Here is a 24404-nt window from a genome sequence, read left to right on the forward strand (position 1 = left end):
CATTATGGTATACTGCCTCCAAAAATAGCTACAACGCTTTTCAATGATTCTAATGAGAGAGATGATTATGAAATTAGAAATGATGAGTTCATTGGATTTTTTTATGGCCTGAGCATATGTTTTTGCATAGCTTCAGTGGTAACACATCTTACCTTATGTGAAAATGGTTTGGTGTTTCGAAAGGACAGCAAATCATTATAGCCAAGTGTGGTGAAGAAGATTAGTTATTCATCTGTATAATGACATTTTAGGTAAAACAATGAATTATGATTAAAACTATATTAAAACCTTTGTGTTTTTTGGAAAAAAAAAGATGAGAAGAAAACACATGAAAATGATAGCACAAGTTTATTTCTTCAACAATTATGTACTGGCCCATATGATATGTGCAAATTTGAAGGTATGTAATTTATGTACAAAAAGTAGGGGAATTGTATTTTACTCTCCTTTCTGTCTCTCTTTCTTGTTTTTAATTTTTCTGCAACACTTTAATATTGTTTATATTTGACAATTTATTAAACACACACTACATGTCGGATTTTGTTTTAGGTGCTGGAGTTAATGCAGTGAAGAAAACCAACAACATCTCTTCCTTGATGGAGTTTGCATTCTAGTTGGGGGAGACAGACAGCATATAAATGACCCAGTAACTACAGAGCATGTCAGACAGAAGCTGCATGGAGAGAAACAGAGCAGGGCAAGAGGGAAGAAAGGAGATTGTGGGAATAATATTGCAAGTAGGAAAGATCTCTGTAGTAACTGACATTTGAGCATAGACCTGGAAAAGTAAGGGCTTGATGTGTACAGATTATAATGCTACACATTTAATGTGATTATAAAAATACTCAGATATTCTTGGGATCACAGATGATCAGAACTCAAAGGGACTTTCAAATACATGGATGCTCTCTTTATCACTTCTGTTCAGTGGTCACCTAGCCTTTGCTTGAACACTTTCAGTGGAAATTTTGCATTACCAAAAATTCATTCCATTGTTGGATGGCTCAGTTATTACAAAACTCTTATTTCTATTGTGTTGTAAACTGATCTCTTGAAAAAAACAGCCTATAAATTTTAGTTTTCTCACTGGAACAACCCAGAGTAAATAGTCTCATGTGAGCTTCTCACAAATCTTGGGTGGCTCATGAATGACTGTGAAAATGACTCCAAAAGAGGAGACATTAAAGGGTTTGCTCTGTGGCAGCATCACTGGGAAAAAATGGCCTCTCAAGGACATTACCCTAAGACAATATCCATTTAGATATCCTGATATATATGTTAAAATCACTCTGATTATGATAATAATTGCAACTCTTTGGGATCTTAATTCACTGGATCTCTCTTTAAATATTCTCCACAAACTTCAAGTCCATTGAATATAATTCTGCTGAGTGACAAAACACCACCACCTAGCCCTGGCTAGAGTTATGTACAATGAATAATTTAGATTTCCTTGCAACCTTGTCTATATTAAGAGGGGGGAACAATCAAATCTTATTTCTAGCACCACCAGCATTTTCTATTTTGGGATTTTCATTTGAGCACATTGTGGTGTGTTTATTTAAATTATATTTTTATTGGTTTCAGAGAGGAAGGGTCAGGGAGAGAGATAGAAACACCAATGATGAGAGAGAATCTTTGATTGGCTGCCTCCTACACGCCCCCTATTGGGGATGGAGCCCTCAACCAGGCATATGCCCTCACTGGGAATCAAACAGTGATCTCCTGGTTCATAGGTCAACACTCAACCACTGAGCAACATCGGCCTGGCAAGCACATTGTGTTTTTGACCAGAATTGCTTTTAGAGTAAATGATACTATAAGCCTTTTCAAGATTAGCATCATTTATTTAAAAAAAATCTTTATTGTGGGTAGAATTATTTTCCTGGTTCCTGATTGGCAATCAGATACAGACTACTTCCCAGTATATTGTCCAGTTCCCCTTTTAGTGAAAACAGAGTTTCTTCTTTCGCCCTTTATTTTCTTTGGTTTCCTCTCGAAAATGCTATTATTTGTTTATGAAGCACATGTTTGCCAAGTACCTGCTGTGTGGGCAGGTACTGTGCTGGGAGCTAGGGTTACATACAGAAAAATAGAAATTGATCTGGCCCCTGCTCTCAGGAGTTCATCCTCCAGGGAGAAGGGCAGACAACTGACGGCAGCAGAGTGCAGGGAGGGCTCCGCCAAGGTGCCAGCAGGAGGACAGAGGTGGAGTGCAGGTGCAGAAGCAACATGGCCCGTGGCCCGTCTGGGAGCGGGAGTCAGCGAAGGCTCAGAAGTTGATAAAGAGCTTTCCACGCAGACAGAGAGGCCTCTGAGCAAACCACAGGAGGATGACAGTATTATTCGGTGTAGGGGTGGGAGTATGTGGAGATGGCCAGAATAGTACAGCTGGTTCTTGTACCATATCACACAGAGTGCTTTGGTATCTTGACCTCTTCTTCCTGCATCATTTCTCTCGCTCTCCCTCCCTCCCTCTTTTCCTTCCTCCCTCCTCCTCCTCCTCCTCCTCCTCCTCCTCCTCCTTCTTCTTCTTCATTCTTTTTTTTCTTTCTCTCTCTCTCTCTCTCTCTCTCTCTCTCTCTCTCTCCAGTATCATGCCTGCACATGGTAGATGCATATAGATGTTGAACATTTTTTATTTGAAGGGCCATGTCAAGGAGTTTGGACTTTATTATCATCGACTGTTAAGTGGAAATCCCTAGCATTATCCCATAGCAGCATTCATAGTCATCGTTTGCCTTCTTTAATGTAGGCAACTGTTGATCCTGGCAAGTGTTGGGAGAATGCCGGAGATTCAACAAGAATAAAACTCATCAGCACCTCCAAAAATCAGCAGTGCCAGCCCTGAGAGCAGATGTGGTATTTCAATAAGTAGCTTTGATAGGCAGCAATTGGAGACCTTCTAATGCCACTTGTACTGGCTGCAGCCCAGCACTCTGTGGCAGGAGGCGCCCACTGCCTAAAGGTGAGCTGCTTAGCATGTTGCTTACGTCCTTTTGGTTATTAATGTTGGAAGTTATCGGGAGGCCCTACCAACTGTTTCTTTCTTTTCTCTAATAACCCTGACATTTCAAGAAGAGTTTGGTAATTTCTGGAATTGTTCATATGGCAAAATGTTTATGTCAGCATTCCTATTCATAACACAGAACAGTTAAATGACTGTATCATATGCATACATTTAATAAAAGTCTCATTCCTCCAGATCCTCTGCTTTATTCTGCATTACATCCTTGTCACTCGCAGATTTAATGCGTGTCATTTCAATAATTGAAAGGACCCCACAGGTCCAAGATTTCCAATGGCATGTCATTTTACTGAGCTAAAGCTTGCATCCTCGAGCTTAAGAATGTTTGATGAAAACACTCAGAAAATCTCCACCTGGCTGTCTCGCTGGCACCACAACTCAACCTGCTTCAAACCAGTAACATCATTTCCCTCTTTCTGCTTTTTACCCGCCCCCAACCCCGGCTGCCACGTTTCTGAAACTGGCATCCCTCCTCCACCCTCGCGCGGGAGCCTGTGTGTTACCTTTGGCGCCTGCTCTCATCAGCGTTGTCATGGTCACTCGCAAGCTCTTGACTCCGATTTCATGTCTCAGCCGGAGTCTAGGCTGCGGTCCTTTTCTCCAATGACTGCAACACGGACTCCCGATGCAGTGTGGCCGGGCACCTTCCAATTCCCACAACTCAGCCAGAGAACTCCTGGCAAACACACGTCTCAGCGGCTCCTTCTCTGCCTAAAACCTTCCATGGCTTCCATGGTGCTTCAGGCAGAATCTTTAACCCTGGACCTTCCAGGATCAGGACCTGCTCACCTCTCCAGCCTCAGCTGGGGTCACTTCCTCAGAGTCTCACACTGGGTTTCTGGTCTCCACTCTCGCTCCACCCCCAAGCCCTCAGGTCTTCAGCAACAGGCTCATGGGGAGACCTTTCCTGATTCCAGGGACCAGCTCAGTTCTCCCAGCTCCCACGGAACCCCATTCCCTGGCAGCATCCCACTGTTGCGGGGGTTCGCTTGTTTGACTCGGTCTTCACAGGGAAAGCGTTTCTTCCAAAGGAAGGGGCCGCGTCTGCCACTCACTGTCCCCAGGGCCTGGGGTAGTTATTACTTGTCCAGGAATTAGGTTTTTTAAAAAGTCCAAATCAGATCAATGGCAGTGTAGACAGGGCTAGATCCAGTTCTTATAGAGCCTGACCTTTATATGGTGCTGAGGGCCTCTCTAATGATATAATTTATAAATAAAAAGTTAGTTGAGAAGGTTAAACAATAAAATCAGGACAAATGACGAAGTCTGAGGGGATTTGAGCTCCTTCTAGAATCTTCTTAAGCAGGTTCCAGAAATGCTTATAGAGAAATGCTACTTCATTATAACATTGGCTTCTCAGCCCCCCCTCCCCTCCTTCACTCCACTATTCCTGGGAACCCCGACACTCACAGGGACCTGGAAGCTTCTGCTTCACAGTTTATCTTCCTCTGAGTGTGGCCCCCAGAGTAATGTATGAGCCCAACTGGCCACTATATGCTCATATCTCACGATGCCATTTCTGTTCATTTCATGAATGCCTTCCTTATTTAAACTGTCCCCAATTTGCTGATGAAGAAACATGGAAAACATGTGCTATAGTTTCATTTGCAAAGGAAATTCTCTTATTCTCACAAATAAAAAATAAACAAACTGGAAATGGGACACACCGAGTCACCAAAAAAACAAACAAACCTGGGGAATTCTCTTATTCTCACAAATATCAAGGCTGTTCCTAATTTTCACCCTCCGTGTACCTCTGCCTTTTCTTTCTTTCTTTCTTTCTTTTTTAGGCTTATATAATCACTCTCACTGCACAGATGCGAGATTGCTTCCTGGACTAGATCTAACACATTTCCCACTTACACAGGAGGATTGGGGTTTCCAGCATTTCCCACCACCGTCTGTCATAAGGCTGCTGAACCAAAGTGATGAATGACCCCTAAGGAAGTTAAGCTTCCAGCTTCCCTCAGTCTGTCCCCGGAGCTGCTCAGCTCGCTGGAGGGAGGCTCCCGGGGGAAGGTCAGGCTAAGGTCAGGCTCTGGACGCACAACAACCAAACAGGCCACAGGGATCAGCTGAGAACTGGCAATACCCTTATCAAGTCTTCACTCTCAGGCTTGGCAGCCAAGCAAAGCTCCCAGCTATGCCAGCTTGTGGTGGAGTGAGCATGAGTCAAATTTAAAATTATTAGAGCTATTTATAACAATATCTTGCAATTGTATAATAATTACAGTTTATAAAATGCCTTTACATACAATGTGCCAAGCAGGCTAACATAGTAATCTGATCTCCATTTATTCATTGTGTGGCCCTGGCTGGGTGGCTCAGTTGGTTGGGTGTCGTCTTGTATAGCAAAAGGTTTCGGGTTCAAGTCCCAGTCAGAGCACCTGCCTAGGTTGCAGGTTCCATCCCCAGAGCGAGTTTGGGAGACAACAAATTGATGTTTCTCACATCGGTGTTTCTCCCTCTCTCCACTTCTCTCTCTCTCTCTCTCTCTCTCTCTCTCTCTCTCTCTCTCTCTCTTCCTCTTCCTCTAAAGTCAGTAAAAACATATCTGCGGGTGAGGATTAAAAAACTGTGTATAGCCACCACTTACAGTTTGTGAAGCAGCACATGATATAATCGACACTATTATTTCCATTTTTCAAAGGGCAAAGATGGGTTTTGAGATTCTGAGAGGTTAAAAAAAATCTCTAAGTATACCCGGCTAGTAAGTGGTAGAGTCGTGTCATAGGTCCAAGTCACTTCTCATGTTGAGAATTGCTGCTTTGTCATTTCAAAACGTGCCAAAGTGAAAGACAGACAGAAAAATGAGACATTTTTAACCCAGCATCTGATGCTTTCCCTTATGTAGAGTAGATTCGATTATCCTTTGTTGAACTGATTCAAAAACATAAAAATAAGTCCCATGCAAGCAAATAGAAAGATAAACTATGTTAAAACTGTAAAGACCAAAAAACAAAAACAAAAAAGGAGAGGGGGGTCACTTCCAGAAAAAACAACAACAGAAACGAAGAAAGAACAGCTGACTTTCATCCATCAGACCGTTCATCCTATGCTGCAGGCCATCAATACGGAGTTCCACTCATGCAACAGGCAGATTTGAGATATATCATACGAAATTCTAATAAAGAAAATTTTACTTGGGTGTGTGGAAGGTCTGTTTACTCATTTCTGCAGCTAGCTTCCTGTACCCCTGCGTGTTGATAGAGACTTGCTCACTGTGGTGTTAGATGGGTCTTTTCCCTGGGAGGGCTCCCCCCTCCGGTTCAGGACAACCGTCCCTTTAGAAAACTCCCAATCCTGCGGGGAAGTGCTCACTTAAAGGGCAGCAAAGCTGAGCTCCTGCTGTGAAGAGGGGCTAGAAAGGTAACTTCAGTATCAAAGTACAGGAATATGGGGCCTCGGTGCGTCCAATAATGGGACAGTTAGTGCTTGAGAGCTGGTATCTTGTTACTGAGCCTTTTCATTTGCAATTTTATCCTGAAAATCTAAGACACTGTCTTTTCACAGTGACTCCCAGTTCCTCGCTGACCTTTCTGTCCATAGTTCCCCGTGCTCTTGAGACCCATGGCCTTGTGACCATTTGCCTTCTCTGGTTTCCCTGGGCTCTCGCTTCTGAATGCTGCGCCCCCACTCTTCTTGTTGTCCTTTCTACTGCACCCCAGGGAATCAGAGCTAGAAGTCAAGGGTGTCACTGAAGACTGGTGCCACTGGTAACACGATGCCTTGCCAATTCATGCCCTGACTAGGACAGGAAACTTCACTTCTAGCTCTCAATCTGTATGTTTTTGTGTGTTTATAAATAATAATAACAAAAATAACAACGTGGGAAAGTCCTATCACCCCCAATATGAAAATGTCCGTTCGGCAGAGCAGATGGCATTTGTCTGGGTTGAAGGCCAGTAAGACTGGGGAAAGCAGCAAGCATTGTGCTGCCCTTGAACACTGTCTCCTCATCTGCTTTTCACCATCTTATCAGCAGAGCACAACTAATGGCCATGTGCTGCCAGCACCAGAACAAGTGCTTTCCTCTGCGCCAGATGAGCTCACTGTTTAGTTGGGCCACCTCGGCGACGGTGTAACCATGGCATCACCCGTCAGGGAGAGCCCTTCCCCTTTTATTCTCTTTTAAGTGATTTATTCAGATGCGATTTAATCCCCTAAAATTCACCCACTTTAAGTGTAAAGTCCAATGATTTTTTTCAGTAAATTTTCCAAGTTGTGCAACCATCATTCCAACCCAATTTTAGAACATTTGCAGTCAACCCTTGTTCCAACCCCCCAGCCCCAGGGGACCACTAATCTGGAATCATACACTACTCGGCATTGGCGTGTGGCTTCTTTCCCTTCACCTAATGTTTTTGAGGTCCATCCATGTCATAGTGTGGTGCTGAATGTTATTTTGTTGTATAGTTATGCCATATTGTATTTCTGTAACTGCCAGGTGATGGACATTTGGATTGTTTCCACTTTTTGGCTTTTATGAACAATGCCCTCCTAATCTGAACTAAAAATGTTGGGTGGAAAGAGGTCAGGATTTATAGTCAGGAGACACAGGTTGAGTCCTAGCTTAGTTAACTGCACGATTGATTTCCTTATCCACAGAGTGGAGGTAATTAACCCCTTCCCTGCCCTGCTCCCAAAGTAGTTGTAAGAATCAAATGAGATGATGTATGTGGAGTGCCTGTGAACTATCAAACACAGGACAAATGAAAGGCATTGTTATTGAAGTGGTTTTTCCAGAATGTATTCAAGTGAGCTAGATGTTTCTCAAGATTCTTTCCACATTCATAGATCAAATAATCAAGCTTTTGATTTATAGGAAATATCGACTCATTTTCTTCTATAGAGTTGGGGTTCTCACCATCTTTACCTAGCTAAAGCTTGTTACTTAGAAAGGCTTTAATATGATTCTACCTCTCTTAAACTTGCTTGCATTCTAAACCTTACTTTTGATTGTCAAATAAAAGGCTTTGTTTGAAGAGAAGGTCTTCAGAAATCCTAGAATCACTGTGTAGGATGTCAGACGCAGTAAAGTTCAGATTTAATCAGGGCGTCCTCCAACCCACAGATTCAATTTAGTCTCTTGGGTAGCTCAGGTGATTGTGAAGGGCAGGCCCCCGATGAAGGGTCTGGAGTCAGAGTTAAGACCATGCCATGGGGCTTCCAATAAGTCAAGCCTAAGCAAACGTTACTATTGCCGAGTGAAAGGTGATTAAAGTTGTCACTTCACTGAAACAGTATTAAACTAGATCTTTAGGGATATTCAGACCTTCATCAATACAGGTCGTTGACCACTGAAGGTCTTGCCTCGTTCTTTGACTGCCACAAAGCGTAAAACGTGGCTTCCTTGGGAAGCCAGTGCAGACTTTGCCTCGCGTGGAAAGAAGCTGATACTGGTATCTCACACCCACTCAATCCCAAGTAACTATCACATTGAGCACCCTCCACACCTTCTACCTTATCCAGCACTGTGGGCTGCTTCCAAGAAGTTTTATCTCAAATCTCACTGGGAGATCAGGATGCAAGAATTCCAAAGCAAGAGAAATGGCCCTTCCCAGTTTACTGGAATCTGAAGCACAGAATGTTAGTAGCAGCCAAGTGCCTCTGGTGGCATCACTGGCCAGCCCAACATTAGAACTCAGGCACTCCCAGTGCCCAGATTCAAATTACTAGGCTGTCTCTTTCCAAAAACAGCAAATCCCCAGACATGTCTAGCACTCCCTGAAGTTACAAAACATAGGCCACCAAGGTCAAATAAGTCTATTCCTTTCACACATCTTCTCCCTCGAGAAGCCCTGTCTTCCCTTTTCAACAGTTGATGATCAGGGCTTTACTAAGTAAAAGTAAATGTGAGGGATTACATGCTAGGGACAATTCCCTGCTGTCTTTATTCTGTGCCTTTTCTCAAAGTATTTATAGATATTGTAAGATGCCATGTACTTCTCTACCATTATTTTTCGTATTTTCACATCTAAACATGACAATCTGCAGCCTTGTACAATAAGGCCAAGGTTATTAACTTTAGCAACTCTGACACTATCACTGTCACGATGTAAGAATGTTGAGAGTTCAGGTGTTAGATAGCGTGTTTATACATTTATATCATGTCTTGTCCAAATTCAAGCAGCTAATAAATTGCAGAGCCCTAGCCAGTTTGGCTCAGTGGATAGAGCATCGACCTGTGGAATGAAGGGTCCCAGGTTCGATTTTGGTCAAGGGCACATGCCTGGATTGCAGACTCGGTCCCTGGTAGAGGGTGTGCAGGAGGCAGCCGTTCAATGATTCTCTCTCATCATTGATGTTCTTATCTCTCTCTCCCTCTCCCTTCCTCTCTGAAATCAATAAAAAATATATTTAAAAAACAATAATTGGTGGAGCCTGGTTCAAACTCATGTCTGTTTGGCTACAGTGTATATGTTCTTACCTACTGCATTATATTGCACAGCTAATATGCCATACTATGATGCATGTATCTATATATATTATATGTATATATGAGAGGCCCAGTCCACGAATTCGTGCACAGGTAGGGTCCCTCAGCTTGGACAGTGATTGGAGGCCAATCAGGGTGTCACGCCCAGTCCCCATGGGGGACAGCCAGCCAGCAAGTGGGGGGGGGGGAGACGGATAGGGGCCTCAGGAGGTTAGCCAGCTGCAGAAGGTTGGCTGTGGGAGCACACTAACCACCAGGGGACAGCTCCTGCCTTGAGCATCTGCCCCCTGGTGGTCAGTGTGCATCATAGCAACTGGTCAACCGGTCGTTCCAGTCATTCTGGTTGTTCGGTCTTAGGCTTTTAGCTATATAAATGTCATATATATGTACTATGTATACAAATATGGATATATACATATAGTGTTTCATTTTCTTCCTTAAATAACTTGAAGTAGTTTAGAGTTTTTATATGTCCTAAATGATTTCTGATTTGGAAGGTGACAATATATATATATGAGTGATGTGTCTTGAAACCAAAATTTGGATAGGGATGTCTGGTAAAAGGCCAGGACAAAGCTTAAGGGTGGTTCACTGTGATGTAAAACACTTTATCTTTTTTGTAGTTCCCATGCTGTCTGATCCATAATGTATTGATTGTTCAATAGCACGCATCGAAAGGGAGTGTTACCCATGAATATTTGCTGGGCACAATCATGTTCACATTTTCTGCACTGTCATCCTATTGCCTGGAAACATGCACTGTGACTAATGAAAACGAATGGACCATACTCTTCAGGAGGCACTTGATTTCAATGGACTTATGAAATTATTTTAGGTTGGAAATGGAAATACTATTTAAAGATCACCTCCTGAAAAACTAAATAAAACACACTCACCTGAGAGGTCAAACCTGCTTCTTTCTTTCCGGGATTTCTGTAGAATACAAAATAGAACCCACAGCGACCAAAACGGCCGTGACATCATGGCAGCATGGAAGGATGTCATCAAAACACTACCCCGTCGATTTCACGGTGGTTACACAGGCACCACCGTAGAATGTTTGGCTTCTCCAAAGGCTCACAGGGATGAGCAGCTGTGGCCCTCTTCCAGATAGTGACATATTCTGAGAGAAACAGAGTCCTAATTAGATAGAAATTCATTCTCCTTACCACCCAGACCACCCAAGAACAAAAAACACTGCTAGGAAAGTTCAAGATGTGATAAGAAAAAGATCAAATCCATCTGGGACACAGTGATTGCCTCTGTTTCATAGAATACATTTTTCCCCTACTTCACAGACACCAAAAAACCCCCCAAAAAACATTTTAAAAACCTGTGCAGTGAATTCATATATTTATATTCATGTATTTCTTGAATAAATTTACATAAACTACATTAAATAAAATGTCAAAGCTTTAGTGTACTAGAATTTATTTAATATTTAGAGTATCGTGAACGCATTTATGCAAAAATACATTAAAGGAAATGTCAAAGATTTAGTTTATTTAATGTCTGAAGTCGTATGGCAAACTTGTATGCTTATAGTTATTTTTTATTTATTTAGTGGTAACAGTGCATTTTAGCCTCAAGTAGGAGAGCAACATCGTAATTGTGAAATCCTATACATAAAACATTATAGTTCTAATTAAATACATTACAGTTTAATTTATATAAAAATATAGTCTTTAGGGAATACAACTATAGCTCTAATTGCACAGGTAATTTTTATACTTATTTATATCTCAGAGTTAACTAAAGCTAAATACAATTTGAAAAATTCACAACCAGTGAGGCATTACAATTGAAAGAGTGCAGTGACTCTTAAGATAAAACATTAAAATCCAAGAAAAATAAATTTAAATAATTACATTATTAATATTATGTACCCAATTCAGAGAGTCAAAACTATCATTTACCACAAGTCATTGCTTATTTTTGTCTGGGTCTCGTACAACATTCACTCATTCAACATATTGAACAAATGATGTTTGAACCCTCTCCGTGCCTTAGGGAATGTATGTAGCCCTAAGAAAACACTGGAAGACAAAGCAGACATAGACCCTGCCCTCACAGAGCTTATCTATCGGGGCAGACAGAGGAGAACACAGGCACCTATAGTAGAGCATGAGAATTGCTGTGCTGGGGCCTCCCTCCCTAGAGGAGGCAACATCAATGCTGAGACCTGCAGGATAAGGGGAAACACTTGCGCCCATTGTAAAGCAAGATTTCATGAGCTAAAGGCAGATGTATTTCTCCCAGCAGGTACAGTTTTTCCAGCACAGGGAAAAACAAGCCACAAAGAGCTTCAAAACACAGGCAAGCATTATAAAGAAAAGAATGATTAAGCCTAATGAAGAAGTTCCTCCAAATATGGACCTGAGCTCTTGTGGTATCTATGAAAATAGACTTGCAAACCAATCTTCGGTTCGCTCAAAGAGCGGGGTGTGATGGTCTAATGTCTGCTGAAGCCAGGTAGCTTTCTGTCTGGTCTTAGGGCTGCTCGTCTCTACCTGATCCGCGTTGGTGTCATACACCTCCTTTTTCTGCCAACGTGTAGTCTAAGGCAATTCGATGATCTAAGACAACTTAGATCATCGGAGAGGAGGAAGGAGATGGAAAGAGGATTCCAGATAGAAGGAAAAGAAAGTGCAAAGACTCCCGAGATGTAAGAGAGCGTGGTCTATAACAAAGAAGCTAAGATACTTGTTGGGCCAGAATGAAATTTTCACCCATCAATAGGAAAATGAGGACAGTGTGGTAAGTCTTTCCTAAGCTAAAGTCATTCCATTTTAATAATTGAGTTTAAGGCTGCCTTATTTTCTGGCACTAAAATGGCTGCTCTTTTATGAAATGACAGCGATAGTAGATGATAATGCAAATCTATTTGCATTTCCTTCTCCCTCTGCCTGAGATCCTCTATGTATATTTAGATAAATGACCCCATTTTTTAAAACTAGTAAAACAAAAACTACTGATGTGTAGAATTTTAAAAATTGAGTTTAAGGCCGCCTTATTTTCTGGCACTAAAATGGTTGCTCTTTTATGAAATGACAGTGATAGTAGATCACATACAAATCTATTTGCATTTCCTACTCCCTCTGCCTGAGATCCTCTGTGTATATTTAGATAAATGACCCCATTTTTAAAACTAGTAAAACAAAAACTACTGATGTGTAGTTTTCACATAGGTCTGGGAATCACTGTTCGAAGAATACGTTTTTAAAAGTGGTTTACTATGGTTGAAGGGGAGGGGTGAGGGAGACATTGAGAAATAAGACTGAGGAGGAAGGCAGGAAATTAGATCATGAGGAACTTTGGACTTTATCCTAAGAGCAGTGGGAATGATTTTAAGCAGGGGAGTGAAACTCTACCTGCATTTGTGAAAGATCACCCTGTGATGTTGTGTGTAGAATGCATGTTAAATGGGGTGAGACAACAGGAAGGAAGGCCCGTGAGGCCGTTCTACAGGATCCCAGACAATGGACGTAAGAGCTGGAATTAGGGCCGAGCCAGTGAGACTGAGAAGATGATTTCAAGAGATAAACACACCAGGATTTGGTGATCTGTTACATTGGGTAAGGAAAATGGGATGGTGGAGGCTGATGTCCAGGCTTTTGACCTGGGAGACGGAAGTGATTGTTGCACTAACCATTGAGCTAGACAATATAGGAGAAGGAGCCTTTTGGCGGAGGAAGGTAGTGAGTTCATTTGTGACACGTTGAACTTGAGGTGTCTTTGTGTTCATGTACATCAGGGCAATGGTCTACACAGGTCTCAAGCACACGAGAGAAAGAGCTGAACTTCAGATATGCATTTCGTAGTCAACAGCACACAGGCAGCCATTGGAACTGTGAACGTGGATGCAATGCCCCAGGGACTGTAGCATCAGAAGAGAAGAGGGCTTAAGACATATTACAAAAGGGTTGGCAGGCGATGAGCGACGCAGAAAGAAGCCAGAAACACACGGGTGGGGAGGAGAGCCAAGGCACGAAGGCAGAGGCGTTGTGGAAACCACGGGAAGACCTTTTCCAGGAGGGGCAGGCCAGGGTCAGGTGCTGCGGGAATCAGCGGAAAGGACCGAAGAATGCTCATTGCCATTCGCAGCAGGAACTTGCCAAGGACCCGGAGAATGGCGCAGCGGGAGCAGGAGCCAGATAGAGTGTGTGAATCCGCAGGCAGGAAGGCGCTTGCTCGTTCATGCAGCTTGGCCAGGAGAGAAAGGGGAGGAAGGGCTGAAGCTGTGGCTTTGAAAAAGTGGGTCTTTTGTTTGTTTTATAAACAGAGGAGAGACTTGCTGATGGATATTGTAGGAGCCACTTGATAGGGAGAGTTTGAAGACTTGTTGCAAGGGAAGAAAATCAACAGGGAGTCAAATACAAAATATTGACTTGCTTAAAAAAATCACAATGTTTAATGGGTAAGGAGGACTTATGTAATACTTTCAGCAATAAAGATTAAATGGAAAAAAAATCACAATGTATCCCAAAGGATGGTTGTCAGAGGGGAGGGATGGGGGGATGGGTGAAAAGGGGAAGGGGAATATAGCAATAATATTGTGTTGTTTTCACCGTGACAGATGATTACTAGAATTAATAGGATGATCGCATTATAAGGTCTAAAAATGTCAAATCACGATGTTGTATATCTGAAACTAATATAACCAATATCATGTTGTATATTAACTATACTTAAAATTTTAAAAAATCACAATGTTAAGGTCTTTAAAGATGTGAAATGTGGTGTTCTCATAAGAACACAGGATCCTGTTATAAAACTGTCAATGGATTTAAACACAGTTAAGGAGGTAAAATGATTCCAAGAAATATTTTTTAAAATCACATTCTAAAATGTTACTTATAAGTTATGGCAGCTTTAGCTCTTGTCCATAGAGATCGTACTCTTTAAATAGTATGTATCTTTGAATGGTTGGTGGCAGAGGAAGCTTCTCTATGGAGGCTGGCTGGCAGAGTCTCTGGAGTCCCATAATTCTTCGGATTTTTAACCGACACAAATGCTTTAATGAGCAAGGATTCTCTAAAATGAATGGGAAAAACAAGTAAAAACCGGTATTAGTGCATTGATCTGGAAGATACGGACTATTAGAATAACACCAATAGGTATGCACACGTTAACAACGGTGATTTTAAGGGAAATTCACCTTGTAATTAGGCCTTCCAGACCGTTCCTCTGGGATGTAAGCTCCAGGAAGGCCGGCATGCAGTCTGTCTGGGTCAGGAAGACAGCCTCGCTCATAGCGGGTGTTCAACCCGGGGATGTTAAATGAATGAATGGACTTCCTTTAAGCGAGCAACTGCTCGCACCTCCTCCGACTTACTCCTTAGAATTGAGTGTTACAGAGACATATTTCTTTACTTTCTTTCTCTCCTACCAATCTTTCTGATGAATAACTATCTAGGAAATATCTGATGCAGATGATTCCGTATGTCCATGGTTCTTAGGTTTGTTTCCGTGTCTGACACCTAAACATTTTATATTTAAAAATCTGCTAAGGTTAAATATCAGAGTTAGTCTTTATTTTCAACTCTTACTTGATCTCGATGGCAATGGCAGCACTGATACATTATCTTGGCAATGTGAGCTGGTGGAGGGCAGCATCGCACAAGGGCTCAGCCGTAGGCCCTGGGCTCGATCAGCTTGGATGAAAATGCTGGGGCCCTGCCACCTAGTATCTGTGTGACCTTAGGCGAGTTACTTGACCTCTGTGAACTCAGTGTTCTCATCTGTGAAATGTGGGTAAGAACGGGACCTACCTCTTAGGGTTGTTTAAAGACCAAACTAATTAATTCATGTAAAGTATTAGAAAAGTACTTGGTACCTTGTAGCCATTCAATAATGTGAACTATCACTCAATTCAAAAATAAAAGACATCACATTTTTATTACACTTGAGGCGATAAACATGCAAATTATTTCTTTGCCGGCCTTCCTGGAGCTTACATCCCAGAGGAATGGTCTGGAAGGCCTAATTAAAGGTGAATTTCCCTTAAAGCAATGTTTTTCAAAAACTATTGAGGCAAAATAATTGTTACCCAAATAGGCAGAATAAACCCATCTTTTTTTTTTTTTACCATTTAATTTTCTTCCCTAACAAATACTATACTGCTTTCTGTATACCTGGAGAAATGCTGACATCCAGTGGTTATCCATACTTATAGCAATCAACTGACTTACATTCTGATTGCAATATATGACTGAAACAAACAAAAACATTCCTCTTATTTATATTTGGATTGCCTTTCTAAAGTCATAAGAATCGGTCAATCTTTTTCAGTATAAACACATGGAAAATTAATTACTAATTAGAAGCAAAATATTCTACGACAGGAAACACATTGGTGTTGGAGAAAGAGCCTATGTTTTGAAATGAGACATGCAAGGGTTCAAATCCTTGCTTTGTTGTTGTCTATGTCTAAAACTTTGGAAAATTAATTTGTCTAAACTTTAGGTTTTTTGCCCTTATGATCTCCAAAATCTTTTAACCTTTTTATTGTAAAATAAAATATAGGTAAAGCCACTGAACAAATGTATAGCTTCTTAAGTTATTATAAGTGACTAGAGGCCCAGTGCACGAAATTCATTCACTCGGGGTGGGGGGTGTTCCCCTCAGCCCGGCCTGCGCCCTCTTGCAGTCCAGGAGCCCTCAGGTGATGTCCGACTGCTGGCTTAGGGAGCAGGTCTAAGCTGTCAGTTGGACATCCTTAGCGCTGCTGTGGAGGGGGGAGAGGCTCCTGCCACCACCGCTGCACTCACCAGCCATGAGCCCGACTTTTGGCTGAACAGTGCTCCCTTTGTGGGAGCGCACTGATTACTAGGGGGCAGCTCCTGCATCGAGCGTCTGCCCCTGGTGGTCAATTCGAGTCATAGTGACCGATCGTTCCACTGTTTGGTCAATTTGCATATTAGCCTTTTATTATATAGGATTATTAGGTCAACATCTTTACCTCCCAGGTTATAATAGAGGAACTTCTCTAGCCACCCCAGAATTCCTTCCAAAGTCCACCCCAAGCTTCATTTATTCCTCCCCTCTAAGAAACTACTATTCTGACTTGTACAGGAATCACTTCTTGTAGCACTTCATCATCTCAGTGTGTTTAGCTTACACCAAGCATATCAAACTCAAAGGCTAACACGGGCCAAAATAAACAAGGTTTAAGTTTATGTGGGCCACAACAAAACAAAAGCTTCAATTTTCATAGAAATGTAGATTTATTTCAATAGAGACATGCTGAATACAAAGGGCTGAAATAAATGAGTGATTGTTAATATAAAATAATAGAATATTTAATAAAAATTAATATTTTTTCTTGAACATTAACTTACCAGACACTGAATAACTGCACAAATTAATAAGTGTGATGCAAATAAACCTTTTTTTCTTGTTCTCTGAAAGCAAAATATTTCCTGTTGCACATACCAAACAAGCCAGTACAAGACTAATGACGTGGCAATTGGCCGCTAAAATATTCGCTGCTAGTAAATTATTAGTGGAGAGAAATGGTGCACCTGTGTGTAAGGCACATAAGGGAAATGAATGCAACATGATTATAGTAATCAGTCATTAGTGAATGTTGTAGTTTGTTATAAATAATTATGTATAACAAGATATTGTAAAAATTAAGTGATGAAATTTTTATTAAAACATTTCTTACATACCCTTATATTGGCTGGGCCGCAAAAATATTCATTGTGGGCCACATGTGGCCCATGGGCTATGAGTTTGACATGCTTGCCCTGCACTAGAGTATTGACAATTGACAATATTTTTGAAAATTTACCATGTCTATTTATATTTTTCTGTTGCTCATTTTTATGGGTAAAACATTTCTTACATACCGTTATATTGGCTGGGCCGCAAAAATATTCATTGTGGGCCACATGTGGCCCGTGGACTATGAGTTTGACATGCTTGCCCTGCACTATAGTATTGACAATTGACAATATTTTTAAAAATTTGACATGACTGTTTATATTTTTCTTATAATAAATTTATATGAGGTTTGACTGTGATACTTTTCTGTTGCTCATTTTTATGGGAATTTAGTTTTCCCGAATTTCTGGAAGGAAGCTAGGTTCAAGATAGCTCTTTTAAGTTAACAGAGCTTCTTATTCTGTCGCCTTCTTGCAATGATCCTCAATACGACCGGTGTCCTGCTCTCTGAGGTTTCCCGGTTTTGCTTGCACCCCCCTCATGTGGACCTCTCTTATCTCCATCCTGCTTGATTTCGTGGTTATCCCATTGTGGGCCCAGTTCAGAAAGGCTGGCCTGTCAGCCCAGTTTCCTGAATTCATAGGGTCCAGACTGTTGTATAATTCCCCTTTGCCTCAGTTTTTTATTGATAAAAATCAGCATGACAGCACACAACTCTACAAGTTGTGAGTATTTCGTGACATACTTTACATGTGCATTTCATACTTCACATAGACTTATGTATAATAAAAATAATATAAAAACACGAATATTGTAGTTTATAAAATAGCTAAATTTATTAAGTGTTTTAATGTTCTACATAGTATGCTAAGCACCTTACATGCATCATCTCTTTATTTATTTTTTAAAATATATTTTTATTGATTTCAAAGAAGAAGGGAGAGGGAGAGAGAGATAGAAATGTGAATGATGAGAAAGAATCATCAATCGGCTGCTTCCTGCACACCCCATACTGGGGACTGAGCCTGCAATCTGGGCATGTGCCCTGACTGGGAATCGAACTGTGACCTCCTGGTTCAGAGGTCAACATTCAACCACTGAGCCATACCAGCCGGGCCATGCATCATCTCTTTAAATTCCCACAACAACCTTATGAGGTAACTACTGTCCTAGCCCCATTTTGCAGTGGGGAAACCTTGGCATAAAAAGGGTAAGTAACTTTCTCAAAATCACATGGCTAGTATGCTATTTTGGTCTTTTTTCAGAAAATAAAAAATTCCCCTCTCTTCAATGAAAAAGGAATGATACAACAAATTGTTGTTTGTTTCCATGAAAATATCAGCCCTGAATGACATATACAACTCAGCAATCCTGCTCCTAGATAAGGCCAGAATTTTATGCTATCCTAGGTCCATCTATCCTCAGAGGTCAATTTCTAGGTTCACAATGCTGCGTTACTCATCAGATTCTCTAAGATTCCAATTTTAGTTCCCACGAAGTCTCTTCTATTGTAGAACTCATTCAAGGGGAAGTCATTTGAGAAAATCCAAGCTTACCTCCAAATCTGCATTTGAACTATCAATCTTTCTAGTCAAAGTCTCCATCCTTCCCACAAAAAACTCAGGTGAATTCATTTCATGTGTGAGACTCTGATTGAAACTAAATGTTTAAATGAAAACTGCTTTATCACTCATATTTCTTTTTATAGAACTTTATACCTAACAAATTTGATATGTAAATCAGGTCAACATATAAGTTTTATCTTATTGACTGAAAAATATAATCTACCTAAAATTTGCCTGATCCTAAAGAATTAGTTGTTGAGGTTTTGTTAATCCATTCATGGATGATTTGGGTTTATTAAGAGTGCCAGATTATATGCATGTGATGTAAAGTTCTATGATGCTTCTTTAGGCTCCATGCAACTGATGTCCAAGTAGCTTTGGGAGTTCATTTTTCCAAATCATATTTTGAAAGAGAAAACCTCTCCCATCTGTTATTTTTTCCTAGTTTCTATATGTATTTGAATTAATTTTAAATGCCATTTTATTGAAACATTTGTAATATAATTCACATTTATAACTAAACTTTAACCTCGAGAACACAAAGTAGCCTGTCTATAATAAAAACAGTTGATGGTAGGAATGTGTCAATAAAGACCAGAGAGAGAGCATATCAAAAAGGATAATTCTAATACACACCATTCATTCATTTACTCAGTATTTATTGACTATTTAGCACTTACTAGGAATTATGCAAAGCCTTGAGAATATAAAAATAAACAAAACAGATTCCTGCCCATATGGAGATTACAGTCTACATACTTTATGATAGTCTAGAAGTTAACTTTAAAAAATGAGTTCTATTTAGAATGTTAATATAGTTATAATATTACCTATTATACAATCAAAGAGTTAGAAAGTATTAAGAAAAGCAAAACAATATTAGTATCTTAAATCAGAGGAAATAGTAAGGGCGACTTTCAAAAACAGTGAAAATAAAGTAGTACTGAAAAAAGTATCAAAGATAACATTGAGAAATTTCCCCTATAGACATTTTTCATAAAAAATTTTGTAGGCAAAACTTGTTTTTACCTAGTATTTGACGGATTTCTGGCCATTCTCTCTGTACTTCCAGTGCAGACTTCAGTTTATCACACAGAGGGATATAATCCATGTAATCTATTAATACACGAATAACGCTGCCTACCAAGTGTTTCATCCAAGGAACTGTAATAAACTCACAGAACTGAGAGAATTGATAAAATTTAACTTAGTAGTACTTTTAATATACCATATACGTAAGCACTCAATTTTGTTATGAAAATTACTATCTTTGTCTTTTTACAGGAAATAAAAGGTATCTCCTTGTAATGAACAAAAAAGAAAAACAAATTGTTTGCTTGTTTCTGTGAAACAATGGGTCCTGGAGTTATATGCCTGGCTCTGATGTGATGTAGCCAGCATAACATGGAAAAATCATGCTTCTCTCCAGGATTCTTCCTTCCATGCTTTTAGCCCCAATATCCCACTGAATAAGCATAAGTTATTAACTGAATACATTTTCACATTCTTCTACATTCAGTTTCAATTCAAGAAAAATAAACACCCTCTTTGGTGCCTAGTTTTACTCTTATATCCCCATATTATTGCTAATAAAAGTTCAAGAGTGAGAAAAATATCAAAGTTAGAGTTGATTTTTCTTTTCTTGTTACATCTCCCAATGAGCCAAAGTTAGGCTGATTTGGAGATGTAACAAGAAATGAGCCCAGCTGGCACGGCTCAGCGGTTGAGCATTGACCTATGAACCAGGAGGTCACAGTTCAAGTCCCCGTCAGGGCATATGCCTGAGTTGCGGGCTCGATCCCCAGTGTGAGGTGTGCAGGAGGCAGCCGATCAATGATTCTCTCTCACTATTGATGTTTCTATCTCTCTCTCCCTCTCCCTTCCTCTCTGAAATCAACAAAAATCTATTTTTTAAAAAATGAAATGAAAAGATGCAGAACAAAAGGATGTAACTCACCGGGTTATCCTTTATTATGCACGATGTCCACCCTGGCAGCACCTCTTCCTCGATGTCTGACCACACAAACGAATTCCCAAAGATGTCTCCGTGCATGCACTGAAAGCACAGCTCCACTTGATACCCATTATTCAGCAACAGCCTCAGCATCGCCTCATCATTTAGGGCATACTGAATGGCGCTGGGGAAACGCGTGTCGTTCACATGCATAAAATAGCAATTGACATTAGCTCCATGGGAGAGAAGCAGCCGGACGATCTCATGATTGTTGGCCCTCACTGCCACAAGCAGGCAGTTGAGGGGATCTAGGTTTGGATCCGCACCTGCATTGAGAAGAACTTCTGTGCAATGGATATCGTTATTAGAAACTGAAAAATACAGCGCAGTCTTCCTCTCATCATCATAGCTCGCAGAAATGTGGTCAGCGAGCGGAGTGTTGACATCAAAACCATTTTCAATGAGCAGTTCTAGGCACTGGACATTTTGCCCATCTGCTGCTGAGTGAATTGGTGTTAGCCCACTTTTCCGGATCGCATTTGTGGATGTTACTGGGATAAGATATTTCAGTGCACTGAAAAGAAAAATGATAAATCAAATATCCACATGGCATGAAGACAATCGAGAAATTAATTAAACCAGCTTCCTCATTAGACAAATGAGTGCAGTTTGTTTTAGTTTTCTTTACTTCTCCTAGATAACCTTATACAAAGACATATAACCTTTGTCCACTGACTTACTACTATTTGGTTTAGTGTAATGTAGTTTAGTTTTTATTTAGCTTCCTGTTCTAAATATTCCTGGGGATCACATGTTTGGCCCTAGAATTTTGGCTCCTCAGGAACCCTCCCCATCTTCCAATTCTTCTCTGAACAACATACAATTTACCAGCAACCAATGCTATTTAATGAAAACTATAACAGAAAGGTAAGCCCATCTGAAGCCATAGAGAAATGCTTCATAAGCTTGACCATTAGAATCATGGAGTCACGGGAAATTAAAGCCGGAAGTGGCCTTGAACATCACTCAGTGCAACTCCTTCATTTAACAGAAGAGCAATATGAAGCCTGGAGGAAGGGAAAGGACTTGTCCAAGGCCACACAGACGTGGAGCAAGGGTGAGATTTTAGGCCTCTTGAATTCTCATTCATTACTCCTCCTTCACCGTTTTCTGAGCTACCCACGCTTTACCACTGGCCATGAACATCCTGTCTACTTCAGGATAACTCAAAATTGAATTATTAGCCATAAGACGATTCTTTCTTATTTCATCAACCTTATAACAGTCCACTTGAGAGAACTAACCACTGCTTATGTTTCTAAGGACTTGGGATAGCTGTAAATTCCACACTTGACTGACCAACTAAACATGTATGAGAGCCACCTGCAAGGATAACTTGATCTCTGGTGCCTATCTCAGAGCTACCATGTGTGAATTTATGAACACTGGGAACACAGCCAGGTAAACTTTAACAACGTGTCACTTAGCGTTAATTATGTCATTGGCCACTTAGCTGATGTGGCCACTGAAGGTGACAAAGCCTAAGTATTTCAAAGTTTTAGAAATTATTAAATATATTTCATTGCCTAAAACCAACCTCTCATTGCAGGTAGTTTAATATAATGATTATAGACTTCTATTGATATGCCAACTGTGGCACTTCTGTGATTTAAAAATCTATCCAGCCATTTTTTTAGAATAAAGAACTCTATACTTATAATGAGACTTTTCTACTCAATAATACATTTGACATTATACTATAATATCCATTCATGTTGCTAAATAATTAGAGTAATACTGATAGCATTTCCACAAATTTTAATTCTTTTCAAAGGGCAACATTTTTAGAAACTCTATAGTCTTTTATGAACACAGTTAAAAAAAACAGGAGGACATATTTGGATGGCTTGTGAAGAATTCTCATGTGTAACTTCCCTCTAAAAGAGAAACTCTTCATTATAAAAGTACGTAGTATACATTCAATGTGGAAAATTTATAAAGTACAAAAATATATTATGATGTGTATTGGTGTGGGCCTCTTTGGAGATGGGTGAAAAAGGTAAAAGGATTAAGAAGTACCAATGGGCAGTTATAAAAATAGTCATGGGATGTAAAGTACAGCACAGGGAATAGAGTCAATAATATTGTAATAGCTATGTGTAATGTCAGATAGCTACTAGACTTGGTGGGGTGAGTACTTCATAAGGTATACAAATGTCTAAACACTATGATGTACATCTCAAACTAATACAATGTTGTATGTCAACTGTAATTGAAAATTTTTTAAATTGTTAAAAAGTAAAAATATAAAAAGGGAAAAAATTGACATGTTTAGAAGACCAAAAAATTTGAACATTTTGCCTATTTCTTTTTGGATTCGGTGGGTTATTACTTAGAGAGAATTATGATTCTATTATATATGCAATTTTGTATTTTTTTTAAGTAAAAATGACCATCCTATGATTGATCACTCACAGGTAATGTCCCTCGTAGGCAGCTCGGTGTATAGGAAGGTGCCCTGCTCTGTTAGGCACATTTCCGCTTCCTCCATATTCCAGCAGGAGAGAGATGCAGTCAGGATTGCCCCCTCCTGCTGCCTCAAACAACACTGACGCCCCATCGTCCGCCAAAGCAAACACATCACCCCCTGGCAGTATGAACACATGGCACAGTGATAACTGGGTGGACTGGAAAGATGGGTTCCTTCAAATTAGACGATTGTTTTCCTTTCTAGTTAGGACTTAAAATTAAAAGTATAGAGTTAAGAACATCTACATTCTCAATATTTTTAATAAACAATTATGCAGCATGTTTTATTTTATTAGAAAACCTTTGCATCATTAGAACATCTGAGAAATAAGTCAATTTCTATAACAAATGCTCCTGGGAAAAGACAACAGTTAACACTCTATTTCAACAAATGTTTACCAACTGTGCTGTATGTGGAAACACTGGGTGTGACTCAACAGAAGAACCTAAGATAATAAATCTATTTTAAGAAACTCAGAGGGGAAATGAAACAAAAAAAAAAATCATCAAAGAACACAAACTGTAACATTCACCCAACATCAGGACCAGCAGGTTCCATGTAGGGGAAAAAGTCTGTGCTTGAAGTACGGCTCTGCGGCTGACTGTGGTAGTGGGGGGCAAGCTACTTACTTTGCATGAACCACATCTCCTCGTGTAAACTAGGGTGCACAGCTTATGTCATAAGACTTATTTAACAATTAAATGAGGCTGCACTTTGAGGTCCTCAAAAATGTTAGTCTTTTCCCCATAGATGATCCTTGGGGATCCTGTGGTCCTAGCCTTTATTTACAGATGAGGAAAGTCAGAACCAGATGTTTAAGTAACTAAGCTAGGGGCAGACAATAAGTAGGTAGCAGAAACCAGTTTCAGAATTTGGTTTCTTAATTCTTTTTTTGAATATATATTTATTGATTTCAGAGGGGAAGAGAGAGGGAGAGAGAGAGAGATAGAACATCAATGATCAGAGAGAATCATTGATCGGCTGCCTCCTGTAACCCCCACACTGGGGATTGAGCCCACAACCTGGGCATGTGCCCTGACCAGGAATCAAACCGTGACCTCCTGGTTCATAGGTCCACGCTCAACCACTGAGCCACGCTGGCCAGGCTGGTTTCTTAATTCTTAATAAAGCACTTGGAGGTCTCAAAGGAGGGGCAACATCACAATCTGTTGGGCAGAATTAGGGAAGGCTTCAGGGAGGAGGCGTCTCAAGAAGGTGAT

At 40.4% G+C, this 24404-nt stretch overlaps 1 protein-coding gene across 3 annotated transcripts in view; it reads right to left on the minus strand.

Annotated features, from left to right (window-relative positions):
- Positions 1-13946: 13946 nt before the first annotated feature.
- The window catches only part of LOC102252279 (ankyrin repeat and SOCS box protein 15), a 49006-nt gene continuing 38548 nt past the window's right edge, over positions 13947-24404 (minus strand). For 2 of the 3 annotated variants that reach the window (XM_014530154.1, XM_014530153.1), the window contains exons 8-11: positions 23130-23301; positions 20658-21228; positions 19730-19883; positions 13947-14501 (exon numbers count right to left, since the gene is read on the minus strand). In XM_014530154.1, the coding sequence (XP_014385640.1) occupies positions 14329-14501; positions 19730-19883; positions 20658-21228; positions 23130-23301 (1070 nt within the window). In that variant the 3' untranslated portion in view covers positions 13947-14328. The remainder of the gene's footprint in view (positions 14502-19729; positions 19884-20657; positions 21229-23129; positions 23302-24404) is intronic. The other variant, XM_014530155.1, reaches the window with a different exon arrangement.

The sequence above is a fragment of the Myotis brandtii genome, unplaced genomic scaffold, assembly GCF_000412655.1.
Source record: "Myotis brandtii unplaced genomic scaffold, ASM41265v1 scaffold726, whole genome shotgun sequence".
In the NCBI taxonomy this organism is placed as follows: domain Eukaryota; kingdom Metazoa; phylum Chordata; class Mammalia; order Chiroptera; family Vespertilionidae; genus Myotis; species Myotis brandtii.